Below are 17,802 nucleotides of genomic sequence, written 5' to 3'. Positions count from 1 at the left end.
AGGAATATAAAGATTTCAAACTTGTATTTACAACAATTACAACAAGCGCGGAAGGTGTGTAATAGATCAAACCAATAAAAAAAATATTTTTCAGGAGCACCACGAAAACTGATTTATAATAAAAAAAACTGAATTTCTTGCCAATATAAAATGACAATATTTCTTTCGATTTTTATTTATATCGTTCTAACTTAACAAAGAAGAACTATCGATAACAGTATATATTGAAACTTATTGTGACCGATACTGTACTAAATAAAAGTAGGTATCGATATGATTCAGTGGTAAAATTTTATTCCTTAACTTGACTGAAATAAAAGACTGTGCGAAGAAAACATAATGGCTGTTCCACAAATTTCGTTCACAACTGCCATTGATAAAATTCAAAATTGCTTGTATTGATAAATAATATCACAAAGAGTTCCCACAGCCACACGGCGCATGAATGGCCAATTGTGGCGACGTTTGTCAAACGGTGCCCTGTTGCACTTTCAACAAGACGATTGTTATCGCTTCGTTTAAACTGTGGCGTCAGTAGAAACTAGTGGGTTAACATTTTAGGGTTGTCTCTTCAGGTGTGGTAACTATAACAGAAACTTTAAAAAATACACATAAAAGCAATTTATAAAAAAGCTAATAATATTTTAAACACAGGAACAAATTAAAGACTAACTACAATAGAACATGGAATACTGCACTAAAATTTTAATTTTTAACAAATTGTTATTATTGGGTTAGACCTTTTGAACTGTATTCACTAATGAATAGAAAGTTAACAAAATGAAAAATCTAACAGCAAAGAGGTAATGCAAAATTTTGATATGGGTAATAATTCGAATTTAATTACCAGAGAATATAAAAAAACTGCTCTGCCAATGAAAATTAATCAAAAATTTCTCTACATGTAATACGCATTCTGAAATATTGCGGTTGTAACAAATACCTTATCACTCCCAAAAAAATTTCAGACGACATAAATAGAATTTAAGGAACACTGTGGAAGTATAACTTATTTTAAAAACTCGATTTAAATTTAATTTTCACCGGATACCCTCCAACATTTACGCGCTCGATGGCCACTAGCGAAAAATTTTATGAAAAGATTCAGTTAAAAAATATAGCTTTTAGCTCAAAACTTTCGAAAATATGTAGTAATTTAAAAATCGATTTTTTGGTTAAAAAAATTCAATTTAGTATTCTCTGTTTAACTATAAGACTTTTCCAGTTTTTATTCTGTGGTGTGGAACATGTATTGTATTGTCTGTGGTAACTATATGGTATCAGTGGCTTTTGAATGTAAATAAATAAAAAATGGCACCGAAACTAAAATTTTCAGAAGGTACTGTAATACGGCATTAAATGTGTCGATTTAAATATATATAATATTGTTCGCAGTTGACATCTAATCGTTTGTATATTCAACTCTATATTTATAACTTTTCAGGTGAAAAAGTTTTATGTTTTCACGGACCTCTCATATATGAAGCGAAATGCTTGAAAAGCTCTGTAACTAAGGACAAACATGTCAGATATTTAATTCATTATGCTGGCTGGAATAAAAAGTACGTAATCTACTATATATACAATACTTAAATGATTATAACATCTAGGTATACAGTTATACTTTCGTTAACAGGTAACCTTTTGTAGATGACGGTTTTCTCTAATATCTCCTAAGTAGATCAACTGCTGCACTAAAGACAGTTAGTATTTGCATTATTATTAGCAAATTTATAACTTATAATTAATTTAAATTCTTTCTTAGCATTTATATATTACGAAACTCCGTTCAATATTTTTTTAAGGATAACACAGTATCATGTAACAAATAACGAACTATGTTTCCGAATGTCGATACTTACTGCAATAAAAAAGTTGGAAGCTATTAATTTTTTAACTCTTGTGTTATAAAATGAGATTGAATTCAGATGCATGTTAACAAAAAGATCAAGTGGTATTTATAGTATACTAATGAGGATAACTATATTCGGTTATGCAAGTGAGAAGGTATACTCTACCGGCTTGTGAACAAGTAGACTTAGGATATAGTTCTTTTCATTATTTAATCAATTAGCAATTGTTATAAAGAAGTGGCCTGTACATTTTCTACATTTATAACTCTTAGATGAATTATTAATGTGCTTCATAAATTGATGGTTCCAACTGAACATTAATGTCAGATTTACTATCATAATAATAAAGCAGTTCATAAAGTCTAAAAATTAGTAATATATATGTATCCTAAAATTATACATTGTTTTTCCTTTTAGTTGTATTTTACTAAGCAGCTTTTACTTTAAACAGTACCTAGATTAAATAAATACTTACTACTATTTATATTATTAAATACAGATTGGCTGTTACCAGTTATTTATTTACTTATATTTTTATTAACAGAGGATAATTTATAGTGACCACAAGCAGATGTGGAAGAATGCCCATAGAGCCTATTAAACAAGAATCAGATGAAATCTTTTGTATTATTATTCTTTTATCTTCATCTTAAAGTTATAAGGGATGAGATGGGCCTTGATGAGAAAAGCGCACAAAAAACTTACAGGGGTTTGTTTTCTGGTCACTTTAAACAATATCCTTAATGCTATAGTAGAGAAATTCAGTTCCAAGTTATTTTACCACTAATGAATCCCTTACACTATAATAGGATATTTTTACAAGTTATTGTTTAATGAACTTCTTATATTTAATAAGAGATAATAAAGACAATACATGGCAGTGTATTATTATACCATACAGATTTGTCCACAAAAAATTGCCCAAAAAAATTCATATAACATTTTTTTTCTATTTCAGTTGGGATGAATGGGTTCCCGAAAGTAGAGTATTAAAATATAATGAAGCAAATGTTCAGAGACAGAAGGAAGTCCAGAGGGCACACTCAGCTCAACCTGTTAAAACTAAGAAGAGTAATTATTATGACACATTATTCATAAACACAAAATTTGACTGAATTGGAGTGACAGTGGGCAGGACACATATAGTGCAGGGCAGACAGCTGCTGGGCATTGAGAATGTGGTCTGATGACCACAGTCAAGCAAGCACAGCTTCAAAAATAAACATGGTTTACAGATGACTTTGTTATTGTCATTAGAAGGCACTGGATGTGGCTGCTTCCAACTAGTCCCATTGAAAATCTGTGGTGGATCTTGCAATGGACTTCCCATGGCTACAATAATCATTATAATTTGACTGATTATGTAAATGATGATCCTTATAAATTTTATATCTCTTTGTCAGCAATATTAACCAATTGATTTACATTTAATTTTTTTTCATTTATTGAGTATCAAGTCGGTGTCTTGGCAGATACCATTATGTAGGCTTTGGTTAGTAGCAAAGTTGAAACCAAAAACCTTGATAGTTCGAGCAATGTGTACCTTTATGTATTAGTTACATCCAATATAGTAGGCTGTGTTGGAAGCCAAAGGAGTGCACTTGGTTGCAGAAACCAGTGTGCTGAGACAAGACAAGACTATGTTGATTATTTTATATATGAATCCTCATTTCTGATTTAGTCTAGTAGAGGATTCTCAAGCATAGCCCTCTTCATGGAGCAACTGTGAGCTGGTCAGAGTGAGAGGCCATATATTGGTTGTAAGCTTTTGTCTTAATAAGTCTTGAGCCATTATGTTTAGTTTTCTGAATGCTGCCCCCCAAAGAAGGATTTTAGTACCACTTACTCGAAGTTGTACTGACCTAGTTTGACTGTTTGCTCCAGGTAACAATTTCAAGAATCAATCCAACAACTAACATGACTACATCACAACTTTGTTAATTTAAATTTTAGTAAAATGTAAATTAAAACATTGAATTATATATATACACAGAACTTATTTTGTCTATTCTTTTGACTTCAGCTACTGCAAAGGGGCGAAAGTCAGAAGCGGGCACAGGCACTACTCCAGCAAGAGAGGAGTCTAGAGCGTCAACACCTGCAGGTTGTGTTTTTAATATTTTAGTATTCACTAAGCAAATATTTATTACATTTAAAGAATTTTAAAGATATTTAGACATCAAAATCTTTTTTAATTATTATCATTAATCTATCTACTGCCTTTATTTATTATAAATTATGTATTAAAGTTTGTAATGAAAGTATAATATTTTTCAGGTAAAGATGCCGAGACAACCCCTACGCCAGCAAAAGCGACGAAGACACAGAGTAAAGATAAAGACACCCCTGCGGATTCTGGTTCTGATCAACCTAAGTAAGTCTGGTATCTGTATTTCTGGTGATAGGAGCAAGTAAAGCAAAAATATGTGCAAGATTATAATGATTAAGCTTTATGGAAGACTTCTTGTTAATTAATAATCATTGATTGACTTTAAATTGGAATGAAAAAGTCACCAAGAGGAAAACTTGTAAAAATTTTAAAATAGGCTAATATTAGTAGTTTTATCCATTTGACTTTACAATACTTATACCAAAATCTTGTCTATTCGGGTTCAATAATGTTATATAAGCAATAACAGTAATAATTTGGTGTTAACTGAATATAACCTATATATTTAGTTAACACAAAATTTTTAAGTTCCTGCTTGAACTTAAACATTTTAATGCTTCAAGTTGTTTTACTATTTATAATATTCATGTTAATAATTTCTTTTAATTTTTTAGATATTTTTTTTGAAATTCGTAACATAGGTGATAAATTTAAAGTTTTTGTCGTTCAACATTTCTAGAAAGAAACGTGGACGTCTGGACTTATCCATAGAGTCAGAGGAGCAGTATCTGGCGAAAGTCGAAGTCAAAATAAAAATACCAGAAGAACTGAAAGTATGGCTGGTGGACGACTGGGACGTGATCACTCGCCAGCAGAAACTTGCCATCTTGCCCGCGAAACTCACTGTTGAACAAATTGTGGACAACTACTTAGCATTTAAAAAGTCAAGCAAATCCCACAATTCCGCTAAGGAATCAGTGTTAGTGGATATTACTGAAGGAATAAAGGAGTACTTCAATGCCACGCTTGGATCTCAGCTGCTATACAAGTTTGAAAGGCCCCAGTACAGCGAGATACTACAGGAATACCCTGAGACTCCAATGGCCCAAATATATGGATCTATACATTTATTGCGTTTGTTCGCAAAGATGGGGCCAATGTTAGCCTACACTGCATTAGATGAAAAGTCCTTGCAGCATGTCCTGACACATATACAAGACTTCCTGAAATACATGGTAACAAATCGTTCCACTTTGTTCAACCTTCAAGATTACGGGAATGCAACGCCTGAGTACCATAGGAAGGTGCAGTAATTATTGTTATGTAATTAATTGGAATTAAGTTTAATAAAGAATGTAATGTATTAACTGAAGGATTTTTATTTTGTACAAGTGCAAAAAATTTGAATAATTTTTATTGTTTTATTAAAAAGATACCATTCTCGTGGCATCAAAAAATTAACTACCCCTTTTAAGGCCACTATGCTTTTGCAATAAACTCGTAATTTATAGTGATTATCAAAAATAAAATAAAAAAAAAATCCTTTTACAGTGTACAGGATTTTCAATAGATAACGAAGTTTGGGAATGAATTAATTTAACTACTAGATAAAGATATTTGTGTGTAGTGCATTCTTATCATCATCAGATCTGGACGAGCTTGGAATTCTCATAGCCCCGTAGTTGAAATTAAACAATACCATTAAAGGGAAACTAAATTTGATTCAGGCTATATTAAAAGGCCTCACTAGTGTTGTCATGATCTACAAAAGTGATCACTATATTTTAACAAAAGTGGATATAAATAATATAAAATATTCCTAAGTCTAGAAATAAACCACTAGTTTCACTTAAATGTAAACTAGACCTAGCCTGTAATTAAAATACCTTAATCTTGTCTATTATATGGACCACACTATAATTTTAACGGAAAAAGAAACTAAAAACAGCGATTTTATTTTTAATTTATTACATTTTAATTATATTACCTTCAGAGCCTGTTATTAGTATCGTGTTAGAATTAAGGGATTTCTTAAAAAACTTTGACATTAAATGCCAAAATAAATAAATCAAGCACTCTGCAAATTGTTGACCTCATTAATAATTTTTAGCATCAAGTAATAGTGACCATATATTACTAAAACCCACTTTAATTAGAACATTCACTGTCAATATATTTTTATTACCTGGCTTATGTAACTACCCAAGTGGCTTTAGCAGATTCCGCAGGTTCGATGGGGCGCAGAGGGCGCTTAACCTGAAATCTCTTTTAAGGTAGCGAATAACAGTCGCGTAATTGTTGAAAATATTATTCTAGCCGCATATTTTGTGTGATTATTGAGGGTGGACGTTTATTTATGGTTATAAATACAAAGTCAATGAACGTGATTATTATTATTTATATTTCATATTTTCCCTGTGTTAAATAGACAGTTTGATCAGATCACGAAAATTTTGTTAGTGATGTTGGCAACTGTGACATCGCTCTTTTAAAAACGCGTAACTTAAGCTATTTTTTTGACGAATGATTAAGGTCCTCCGTCTATCTTGTGAGTGGATGTCCATTGTAGCGCTTCTCCGTTTGTGATCTTCACTTCAAAAATTAAAGACTCCAACAGCCATCTGTTTTGCTAGTTATATTGCCTAGTCACTGCCACTTCAACCATGCCGTTCGGAGTAATATGAAGGGCTATAGCCATATTTATCTATAATTTATTATTGAATACATTTCTTTCACTTTATAAATAAGTTCTGATTGAAATTCGTCTGCACGAACATTAGACATTTTAAAAAAGGCTTCTTTATTCCGAATGTGTTTCTTTCACTACACACAAAGACGAAGAGATCTACACGTACATTCTTAAACCGCTTGCTACGAATGCTTTTCTTCATAAGTGTACCGTAGGTTAAAGATAAGTGGTGGTTCCAAAAGGAATGCTAGGGAAGGAGTCATCTCATAGAAAGTGTTGTCTGAAGATTCTCCTTATATCGGAAAGTACCTTATATATAAAGTATATAAAGTACCTTATGTATATAGTACCGGATATAAAATAGTCTTATTGAACGGACCGCCTTTACGCTTCGACTGTGTTATTTCCTCTTCTCATGATAATGAGTGAATATGGAGCATTTACTAAACCTTCCGCTACTCAAAAGAAGGGAACCAATTCGAAAGTTAATTAAAATTTCAATCACATAATATGTAATGTCATCACAAATGCAAGAAATTAAATACTTCGAATATTTAAACAGTGGCGTCTAAAGAGCTCAATGAAATTAATAATTAAGAAATTTCGTGAGTAAATACTTTATAATGCCATCAATGTTTTAATAAACTTATTTAACTTGCGTTATAACCCTTGGTTTTCAATTTAAACTACATGCGAATAATAAAAACTTAATTTCGCCACGACAATACCTTATGGGGTTAAACGACGCCACCAACTTCATATTTTACATCGGACACGATAATAATGAACAGAATTATTGTGTTATTGTAAAGAAATACAACCGACCTCTAAGAGTTGAGTCGGGGTAACCATGCATTTAAGCTTGTAAAGACTGTCCGTATATTTTGTGGCTCTTTATTTTTTTTTTATATTCCTTTCCTGCAGTTTACGCTGTTCGTTCTACTCCATCTGTAACTGATAAAACCAACAAAACAGTGTAAATAAAATTATAATATCTATTGAAAGACAAAGCAGCAATCAAATGTAGTAATTTATTAATAGATTTCTTTTCATATACTGCAAGAAGTTGCTGTGGATCTAATGGGCATAGATAATACACGTTTATTTTAACTATTCTTTTTCTTTATTTATTTAATTAACAAACCTATATAAACGGCCTTTAAATGGATTAATGTAAAACATTTAAGTATAGAAAAATGTCTGAATTTTAAATATTAGAAAGAAAGGATATTAGTTTTAAAAATTAAAATGAAATAAGTTAGTCATATGTAAATACTTCAGCTTTCATTGTAAATTCCAAGAGTAAGGTCTAATAATTATGAATAATTATATCGAACAAATTTCCACCATAATCACGAATTTTCAATCAAATCTTGAACAAATCAAACGATCTATTTCGTTGTTTACTATACATGAAAAAAAAATATGATATGTTAAAATTTTTTAGATGCATTTACAGTATGCATGTGTATGAGGTTACACAGCTGTAAAGGTGCTTATAATAAACCTAATGGCAGTAACTAAAGTCAAAGACTCCATGAAAAACCTAAGCACGGGCTGTCATATTATTCACAGATATCACATCGGATTGGACTGTAGTATTTCATTATCAAGTTTTGTAGAAGGTTGTAGCTGCCACTTGAACCTCTTTATTTAATCGAACGTCAACCTGGTAGTTCCGACTGAAGCCAAAAAATCGTATTGTTAACAGACGACGGACTTCGAGTAGACGAAACTTTCCCTGATACCCGCTTGTGTATAAATAGCTATGTAACTTTGACAAATACAAGCGAACCGTGATTGGATCCGGATCCCTCTTCGGCTCGCCTGTGGTCTACGCTGCCTTCCTAACCCGCAGGCATACTCCAGCAATACACCCCGTCAAAGCTCCGTGCTAGCGTCCCCCTGCAACTGGTAGGCGCCTTCCCAGCTATTAGTTTCTAGTTTAAATCTAGTTCACGAACCCTTCAGCTCCGTGAACTCAGTACCGATGAAGCTGTAAAAGCCTTAGGGCTAACTGCATTAATATCTTCAGAAACAACAAACAAATACAATCATTCCGTAATGGCATTCCGTATGGAACATTCGTGCAGTTTACTTTACAATAGTTTTTTTTTAATAAGGATAGAGAATCTCTCCCTACTCCTAACTTTTTTACATCTAAAATGTCCTTTATTTTTTTTAATAAACATGGTTACGTTATTTGCAATTGTTAAAGCATTATCGGGGTCTGCAAGTGCCGTAAATGGCGGCAAATATGTAGAATCGGCCCCGAGGCCAGCGACGCCATTGCGGCGCCCGCTCGTACTGCTGTCCCATTAAATTGTTGTTACAACACGCATTGTCGACCTCGTGCACATCTGGGAGAATTTACTGGCTGTCACGTAAACTCTCTATTTGTCCTCAAAGCTTCTTTAAAGCTAATCACACACTGCACCGCAAACCATAACCTAATCGAATCTAAACTAGATGAAGTTGATGTCTGATATATATATTTTTTTTATGGTCCCTTTTTTTACTTATCTATGACAGGGACCTAATGAGATAATCTTGCATTCTCTCTTCTCCCTTCCATCAAAATATCTTTCACCCTGTAACTTTTATTTACATTCTATTCATACATCGCCTTCTATCCTTTGCCACATTTTTCAAAATATTGTATTTTTATTTTTTTTAATATTTACATTCTTATTTTATTATTTTTTTCTTCCTTATTATTATCGACATTAGGTTTTTTTCACGTGAACCACGGTCTGGTCCACCACTGGTTCGCACGAAGGACTCTCCTTGAGTTTAAACCTGTACTGTACGCAGCGGATCCCCCGTGCCCCATGAACATTTGGACCAGAATCATGTTCAGCTCGGCTTTCCAGAGTGGACCGACTCGATGTCCGGAAAAAATATCCTCGTTACTAAAGCATACACAAGTAGTTGTCGGAAGTGCTACTCCTGTACTTGTAAACAATTATGTATACACGGAACAAACCGTTCATCTAGGTTAATCCAACTTCGAGAAAGAGGTCACTCGCCGAATCCGACTCGCGATTTCAGAATGCTCCAAACAATTTTCTGGTCAGACTTTTGAGATCGAAACCTAATTTAAAACATCTTCCATAGTTAAACTTATACAAATCAAAAATATTGATTTCACGATAATATTACTCTGTAATATGAAAACTATTAAAAATAGTATTTCATGATTTAGCAAGAAACTTCAGATTTCTTAGTCATGCGAATAATTTATTATTCGATACATAAATTTTTTTGATAATAAAATTTATCGCAGTGTCTTTATTTTGTGTTTAGTACCAACATTGATATGAATAACGCATAATTAAATATAAAATTATTGAAAATATTTAAACAGGTTTTCATATGCTTTATTTAAGATCATGCACCTCAAAGTATTTTTTAATTAATTATTACATTGAATGTTAATTAAAATAATATAAGTAATATGTAACTAACTTACGAGGCTGCGCTTAATTATTGTATATACCTTTATTAAAATGTAAGTGCGTTATGGACCTCTTTCACTACTTTTTGTATGTCTTTGTACAGTGACCGATATATTATATTGTTATTGGATTAGTTTTTTAATTTTTAATCTGTTTATAACCATGAAGCACATGTTCGTGTTATGGTCTTTAATAATTTTAGGTGTACCGGAAATTAATGTCGTTTCTGTCGACATATTTTACAGAAAAACCGATTTATTTGTCACCGCTCCGGCATTGAAAATTTGTATACTAGTTGGCAAATGGTTGTTGATAACGAAGGCGAATATATTATTGATTAAAAATAAATACTTGTTAAAAATGTAGTCATGTGAATTTACTTTAAGCGACATTATATTCCGGTCCCTCTAATAACTAAATAAATGTTAAAAATGAAATACATAATTTCCAAGAATTTTAATTTTATTTTTCAAACTTAAATTTATTTATAGATCAGCATAATATTTTTCATTAGTATGATAAATCATTAATAAGCCTATTACCATATTTTCTAAATCTAATTTTTAAAGTAATAAAAAAATATTTTATTTTTGTTACATAAATGCATATATAATAAAGGAATAATTTGTAACGATTTTAAGGACAAATTAAATAGATTTTCATTATTAATCGATATAACATTAGAAAGTATGTTTCTACTTATTAATTTCGTAATTGTACAAGACTTAGGTAACATACGACTCGACCGGCGCACGCACATCGTATCCACGTCAAATTTGGGACGATTAAACACCGGCCTGAATGACGTAGCCCGCGCGGTCTATTTCAGACTCGCCCGTCTGCCGACACTGAAATAACTTTTACATCCACGAGCTGTTACGAATTAGCTTCGATTATAACGCCTGTGATGTGACATTTGAACCCATTTTAAATAATTACATTTCTTCTTTAACATACACAAAACATTCAACTCTAACCACGTTAAAGACTCTCCTGTTTTGTCATGCTAATGAATTTTTTACATGCCCCCTTTTGGACCTCTCTTTCCCCTGTGCCATGTGTGGAGCAGGGACGTCACAACCCTCAACATAGAATTAGTAACGAGAACAGCCCAGCGGATTGGAAAATTGAAGTGAACAAGCCACATAACTCGCAGAATTGATGGCGGCTGGGTATTAGGGTTTCGGTGTGGAGACCACGGAATGGCAAACTCAGAGTAATACGTCCCTCAAAAGAATGACAGAGGAATTTTTAATTCGAAGACGCCTAATGAAGACAACTTCCAATCGGTCCTTTTGGAAATTTATGAAGAGGCCTATGTACAATTGTAGACGTCTCAACTGTAATTATGATGGTGAAGCTAACGGGTACCTTAGAATCTTCAGCTTGTTGGGATATCGGAACATACTCTACCGGATTGGTAGGCCGCCATTTTATAATGTTGCTCAGGCTAGATGTAGAAATCAAGCACAAAACCCCCAAAAACAAATAAACTGTCACTCCTATTCCGAGGTGCCTTGTTGTTCACAAAAACTAACTATTGCCACATCGATTGCTTTTATAGGATTTGAATAAATTACAGTTTCTTTTTTTAACTCTATTGAAAATCTATAAGGGTGACCTACGTTCGACAGATAACGTCCTTCGGCTGAAATTATGAAGGAGAAAAACAAAAAAAACTTACCACATGCTGTAATATACAATGAAGTTACATTAGATATTCTTTGGGACTTTACCGTTTTCAAAAAAAAACGAAAAAAAAAATATCCATACTTTCGTAATTTCATTACAATGGTATGCTTTTGAATAACGGAGGGTAAATTACTCATTTCGCATTATTGGCTCGAGAAAATTGTCTGCGTAAATTAAATACTTGACTCTTCCAGCAACTGGAATTTTTGGAACGCATTTTTTTGCTTTATATCGAACAGTCCGTTTCTTTAATAAATGAAATTTATACAGACTAATGAGTTTTTCAATAAAGCAACTTTTAATAATTTCTTTCTATAATAACCAAAGTATCGATAATATTATCTCGATAGATTGCACTGTAAAGTTTTTAAACATAAAATGGCCGTTATATCAAACAGAAACTGGAACAAGTTTATTTCTAGCTAAAGCGGTTAGCCTCGATAGAAACGGAATAGGGGGTTGTAGAAAGAAGGTTAAATAATATGAACATATTTTGAAAATATTATTATCTGTGGCTTGAATTGTCCAAAGCATAAGTAAATGTTTCTTATGTAAAATATGTATAGATTTATTTTTACTGTGTCGTAATTAATTTATAAGATAAAATTTACAGTTAAAAAATAAAAGGATTGAACACAACGTCTCAAGCGAATATTTAAATAAAATTTTAAATAGGTTAAATTTAATCATTGAAGACTTGTTAGAAAAATTTTAAAATAAAATTCAAATGTTTTTGTAAAATACCGTTTATTTTTACTTATTTATTTTACAAATATCTCCTTTCTAATATTTTTTTTTCTAAGATATAATTGATTTTGGGCATAAAACTGGCAAATGTGTACCTCAGATGTGAACATTTGCTGATGAATCATCTTAGAGACCTAGATAGACATAGCATAGTTCAACTATCAGTTGTGTCCCAAGTCCATTGCGAAAAACTATATAAAAATATTTACTATAAAAATGTTACGCTAAAGCTATTGTCACTTTTCTAAGTTCAGCTTTTTTAAATATTTCGTTTTTATATTTTAGAATTATTAAAATTGACGAAGGTTTTCAATACATTTATTACTAAATAAAGTCTCTTATACTGCTGAATAACATTTTTATTATGTACATTGTAATACGCTTTATGATTATTTAATTTTCGACGTAGGCATTGTGTGACTGGGATGCGCTAATGAGAAAAATGATCATTACTCAGCTCTCTTTATGAATCATTGAACTGTATTTCAAATTCCAAAGCTGGTTCTCGGACACGGTATGAAGAAATCCGGTTACCTCGATTCAGTCTGATCCTGACTAAACATTAGTTTTTATAATTAAGTTATATATACTCTACAACAATGACTTTGCAGAAATTATTTCAGGTTAAGTTGTTTTATAAAACACTCTTACCAAATGAGGTTAATAGAATTAAAATACTCCAAAACAAATTACCATTTTCTTGAAAAATTGATTACAGTGTAAGTTATCTTAATATAGATATTTTATATATCATTTGTCAGGAGGCAATGAAACTGTCTACATTAACTAATCCACAATGTTTTTCACGCCAGTAAACCCGTTGAAAGTACAATACTTATTAATTTATTTAAAATGGATATTATAATCATATTGTGATATATGGTCACCGTTTACCTTATTTGTATTTATAGTTACCTCGGACTAGAGACTAGAGAGCATTGAGTACACGTATTTTTACATTTTAGGTCTGGATCTACACTGATGCCTTGTAGATATTTACAGGTTCCGGCGGTATGAAGGGTACCAGCGCGGTAAGCTTACACCTTCTTGCTTTTCTGTTAGATGTTGACGCTATTAGCCTTGTGCCTGGATGTCATGTGCCCGCCTATTCTGTGTGACTCGGGCACACTGTTTTATCATTTCTCCGGTTATTTTTGAAGTGAGTAGTTCCGATTTCGTAGCTTTTGTTGTCGTTTTGCGTTGCTTCTTTAGTTCTTGATGTTACAGTTTTCTTCTTTATGACGGCCATCTTGCATGGCCGTGTCTAGTCCGTGTGGTGACTCATGTTAGCGGCTTCCCTATTCCTGAGAGGCAGCAACCTCAACCTTGTTTACGTAACATAGCTCGATATCTCCCTCCTATGAAACGATTTTGTTACAGTATTGGGAGTCCGCTGAGCTTGGATAGACCTGGCGCAAGGAGTTTCAAAAGGAGATGTCACCGCCAACTTGTCGTAAAATAAACACAAATATCCTTTGTTTGCAGATACCAGCCCGCTGAGAAAAAACAAGAAAAGACCTCGGCTTAGGCTGTAAGCATTTATCGAGCGTTTAGCATTACGAATTAAAAGCGCCCGAGAGGGTAGAATGTCAACTAGGCAATTTCTGTATTTAGTAATAAGGTTCGCTTGGGAACCTTCGCACAGGTTGTTCGGCAACTAAGGAGGCCGTTGAGCTCACGGTCGCTTGGGTAGATGATCCGAGGAGTGAGCTGACGCAAGGGACTTGGGGAGATAACCTTAGGACTACGGAATCTCGGCTTTTGTTAAGTTTCCATACACGTTTAGCATTGCGATTCAAAAATAAATTAGAGGTCCGAAACCTAACTCCAAATGTTGCTATACTTGGATTAAGTTAAGATTACTAAGTAGTTACTATTAAATCGTGATCTCTCACTTGGGACCTTGTCGTCAAGCATACCTTCGTTCAACGAGGCATTGCGAGGACTGTGCTGGTAATTTTTCTAGATCGATTGAAGAGACCCGTAGACGTACGATTGTAACCAACATAGATTAGCATAGATATGACATAGATGAGATAAAATAGATTGCCGCTAGCTCCTTAAGGTTCTTTAGTGACAACCACAGACGGACAGGCGAAGCGTAGGAGGTCCACCTTGTTGCTAAGATAAGGATTGCGCTAGATTCTAACTGCGTCCAACCGTTTTTATTGGGAATCTATGAGAGAAACTTTATCCAGTAGAGGAACTCTTACGGCTGGAAGCATAACAAATAAATGAAACAATGTTATAATTACAACATAAATTTATTTAAATTGTTAATCGAAAATGAAATATTTTGAAATTATAAAGAACAACACAACAGTACAATAACGATTTTAATAATTACATAGCACACACAGATTTACTCGCACATGACAAATAAAATGTTTAGTGTCATTATGATTCAATTTTCGGTGCCGTATTATTATTTGACCACGTAACGTCATCGTCATTAACGGGATATATTCCGTTACTGCATATTTGAATATATTGATTATTATTATATTTTTGAAAATTAAAACCAAATCCTAACATCCTAAATCCACGATAAGGAATTAACTTCTTGCAAGCTTTTTTTTTTAATAAGGAAAAACCACCACTTCGAGAGAAATTGGGGGAATATACATATTCGATGTATCCATCATATATTCCCATAGATTCCTATTTCATGTAATAACGCATTTATACATGTATAACGTGTTTCAATCGATTTGTGGATCCAATTATAAGAAAAAGATTGATGTTTACCGAAGTTTTAAAATACCAATCAATGTAAAAACTCCATATTTAATTTTCTTTAAACTATGTACAAAATGGCGGCTGGGTTGGTATGCACGAAATAAGACTAATTATAACCTAGGCGAGGGGAGTTTGTAATAATACTTCTTAAAAAGTCAGTGTAAATAATTTATTGCAAATTATGTTCGATGAATCCATTCTGACAGAATACAAGAAATTTATTATTTATGAAAACTGAAACTTAATTTTGGATTCATAAATGATAAATTTCTTAGTGATAATATAGATAGTATTAAAATCAATTATTGGTTACTATCTTTCCCTGCGGACTTACTGTCCGAAGTAAATGACCAGTCGCATTCCAAGTGATGTTAAAAAAAATCATTCTGTGCAAAGACCCACAGTAATTTTTTTTTAAATAGCCCCCATTTTTGCGGACCTCTAATTCTCGCCTACCATGGTAAAACAGGGATTGACTATACAACTATTAATTTTCTCCGAATATTATTTCAGTCATGTTACTCTCTCTTCCTTTTTAATATTTTGCATTCATGTCTATTTTTCCTATCAAGCAGTCGCCTTCCCTCTCAGAACCTTTATTTACATATTTTTCATTTTTGTTGGTTTATTTTAGCTTTTTTTATTTATATGCCATTTTAGTATAATTTTTTTTCGTCATTATTCATATCACAGACTATTTTTATTCCACTTTTAACATTATTACAATTTATTGTTTTATTGAAATTATTTCAATTACACCCTATATTTGCATGCTCTTATTGTAGAACCTATGACCTTCTTACAGAAATCTAGGAAGGCGTCTGGCGACTTTCGTTATCGCTCACTTGTGAGTCGATGGTTTCTTTCCTCGATCCTTTTTTGCAACCAAAACTGGTAATCCCTTCTTTCCGCTACAAGTACGAGACAGTTGGTGATTAGATGCACCACGGTTTGGTCCACTCCTGGAACAAAGAAGCACGTCGGACTTTCTTTAAGCTTAAACTTATGAAGGTACTTGGAAGAATCCCACGTGCCCCGTGAACGTCTGAACCAGGACCGTGTCTGAACACGTTGAGCTGACTCAAATACAGAATAATAGAAAATAGATGTAAATGCTTAACGTCTTTTATTGATGAATAAGCTATACATTACTTTACATACTACATAATATCATTTACAAGTAATTTCCTCTTATGTGCTGACACATCACGATATCTCTGAAACCATAAAGTTGTGAGGAATATTCTTTAATCCGAGTACAGGCTAAGAAAGGATTTTACGAAATCCCAGGAACAGTAAAGAGGGCGCTCATTAAAAAAATACTTCAAACTATAGCACTAGTAGGTCTAAAACTTATGAAGAAGATTTTATAAAATTACACCTATAAAAGGCAGTGCGGGCAACGCGAAGCGAATGGGGATAGCTAATACGTACATATTAGTTTTAGAATTATCTGATATAAGTTATATACCAATCCAGTGAAACTGTAGCATGTAGTGGTCCGATCAGGGGCGCCCCCTTTTTATATGTACCTATACCTATACCTTAATGGAGGTTTTTGGTTCAGGACCTGCGCTGTGCTAACAAGGCAGCAGTGTTAGCCAGGTCAAATAAAATATTTGCAATTTCTGTAAAAGTTCGTATATAAAAAAAATTCCTATGTCAATTTTTCCGTAGGAAGGATTTGTAATAACTTTTTTTGCTACAGTCGCTTATATCTGCACGACGCTATATTAGGCTCGAGACCTCTAGAATAATCAAAACGACATCTGTTTAAGTCTATACAGACGTAACCGCTTTGACGAATAAGATCTTTCGTTCCCCTGTTGGACGTAACATATTCTTGAGCGTGAGTCAAGGTGAGACAGTGAGGACCTTAAGGGCACCATCTGGGTCAATTATTTACTTTAATGACACGTACACACAGCTGACTCACTCCGTTCCCACAACGATCCGAGGTTTTCTTTTTTTTTTTTTTTAAATAACAGACATTTTCAAGAAACGCACGTCATTGCCAGTTACATTTTAATTAAACGATAGAATAATTTATTTAAAGCATAATTAAGTCGAAATGTTTTAATTTCAAGGAAAACGATTAATAGTTGCGTACGCATGCTGTACTCGAGGCGACAATGTAAACATTACTCCGAAGCGTTATCATTCTGTGACGAATTTACGTCAAGGTATTGTTTCGACGGTCATGCGAATGTATCCAGGTGTTTGGTGGAATTTATCTGCTATAATTACGTGTGTATATCAAATCCTTTTGGTTAGCTTAGCATATTGTATTTATTGTCTTTCGAAGCCTAAATTCTGTAACCCAGACGATGCTGCAAATCTAACTATAACAACTAATTCAAAATTCAAACGTAAAAACATTTTGCTTATAAATCTTGTTTTCTGTATTACGGCCGGTAATGATCACATTAAATTTCCGGTATAACTTCAGCTTCCAGCCACTACCGGAGCCTCTTTGTACCGTTTCTTCTGCCAATATGATAAAGTGTCAGTCTT

At 33.1% G+C, this 17,802-nt stretch overlaps 1 protein-coding gene across 1 annotated transcript; it reads left to right on the top strand.

Annotated features, from left to right (window-relative positions):
- Positions 1 to 1,255: 1,255 nt before the first annotated feature.
- MRG15 (MORF-related gene 15) lies at positions 1,256 to 5,329 on the top strand. The gene is made up of 6 exons (XM_068766571.1): positions 1,256 to 1,339; positions 1,445 to 1,562; positions 2,812 to 2,924; positions 3,877 to 3,957; positions 4,131 to 4,227; positions 4,703 to 5,329. The coding sequence occupies exons 1-6, from the start codon at positions 1,312 to 1,314 to the stop codon at positions 5,274 to 5,276; spliced, it is 1,011 nt and encodes a 336-aa protein (XP_068622672.1). The 5' UTR covers positions 1,256 to 1,311; the 3' UTR covers positions 5,277 to 5,329.
- Positions 5,330 to 17,802: the final 12,473 nt, after the last annotated feature.

Source organism: Battus philenor, unplaced genomic scaffold (genome assembly GCF_028537555.1).
Source record: "Battus philenor isolate CCGP_79_NKW_IND1 unplaced genomic scaffold, ilBatPhil1.0.hap1 SCAF_21, whole genome shotgun sequence".
In the NCBI taxonomy this organism is placed as follows: domain Eukaryota; kingdom Metazoa; phylum Arthropoda; class Insecta; order Lepidoptera; family Papilionidae; genus Battus; species Battus philenor.
The sequence above is the reverse complement of the archived record's forward strand: the minus strand, read 5'-3'. Positions and strand labels throughout refer to the sequence as shown.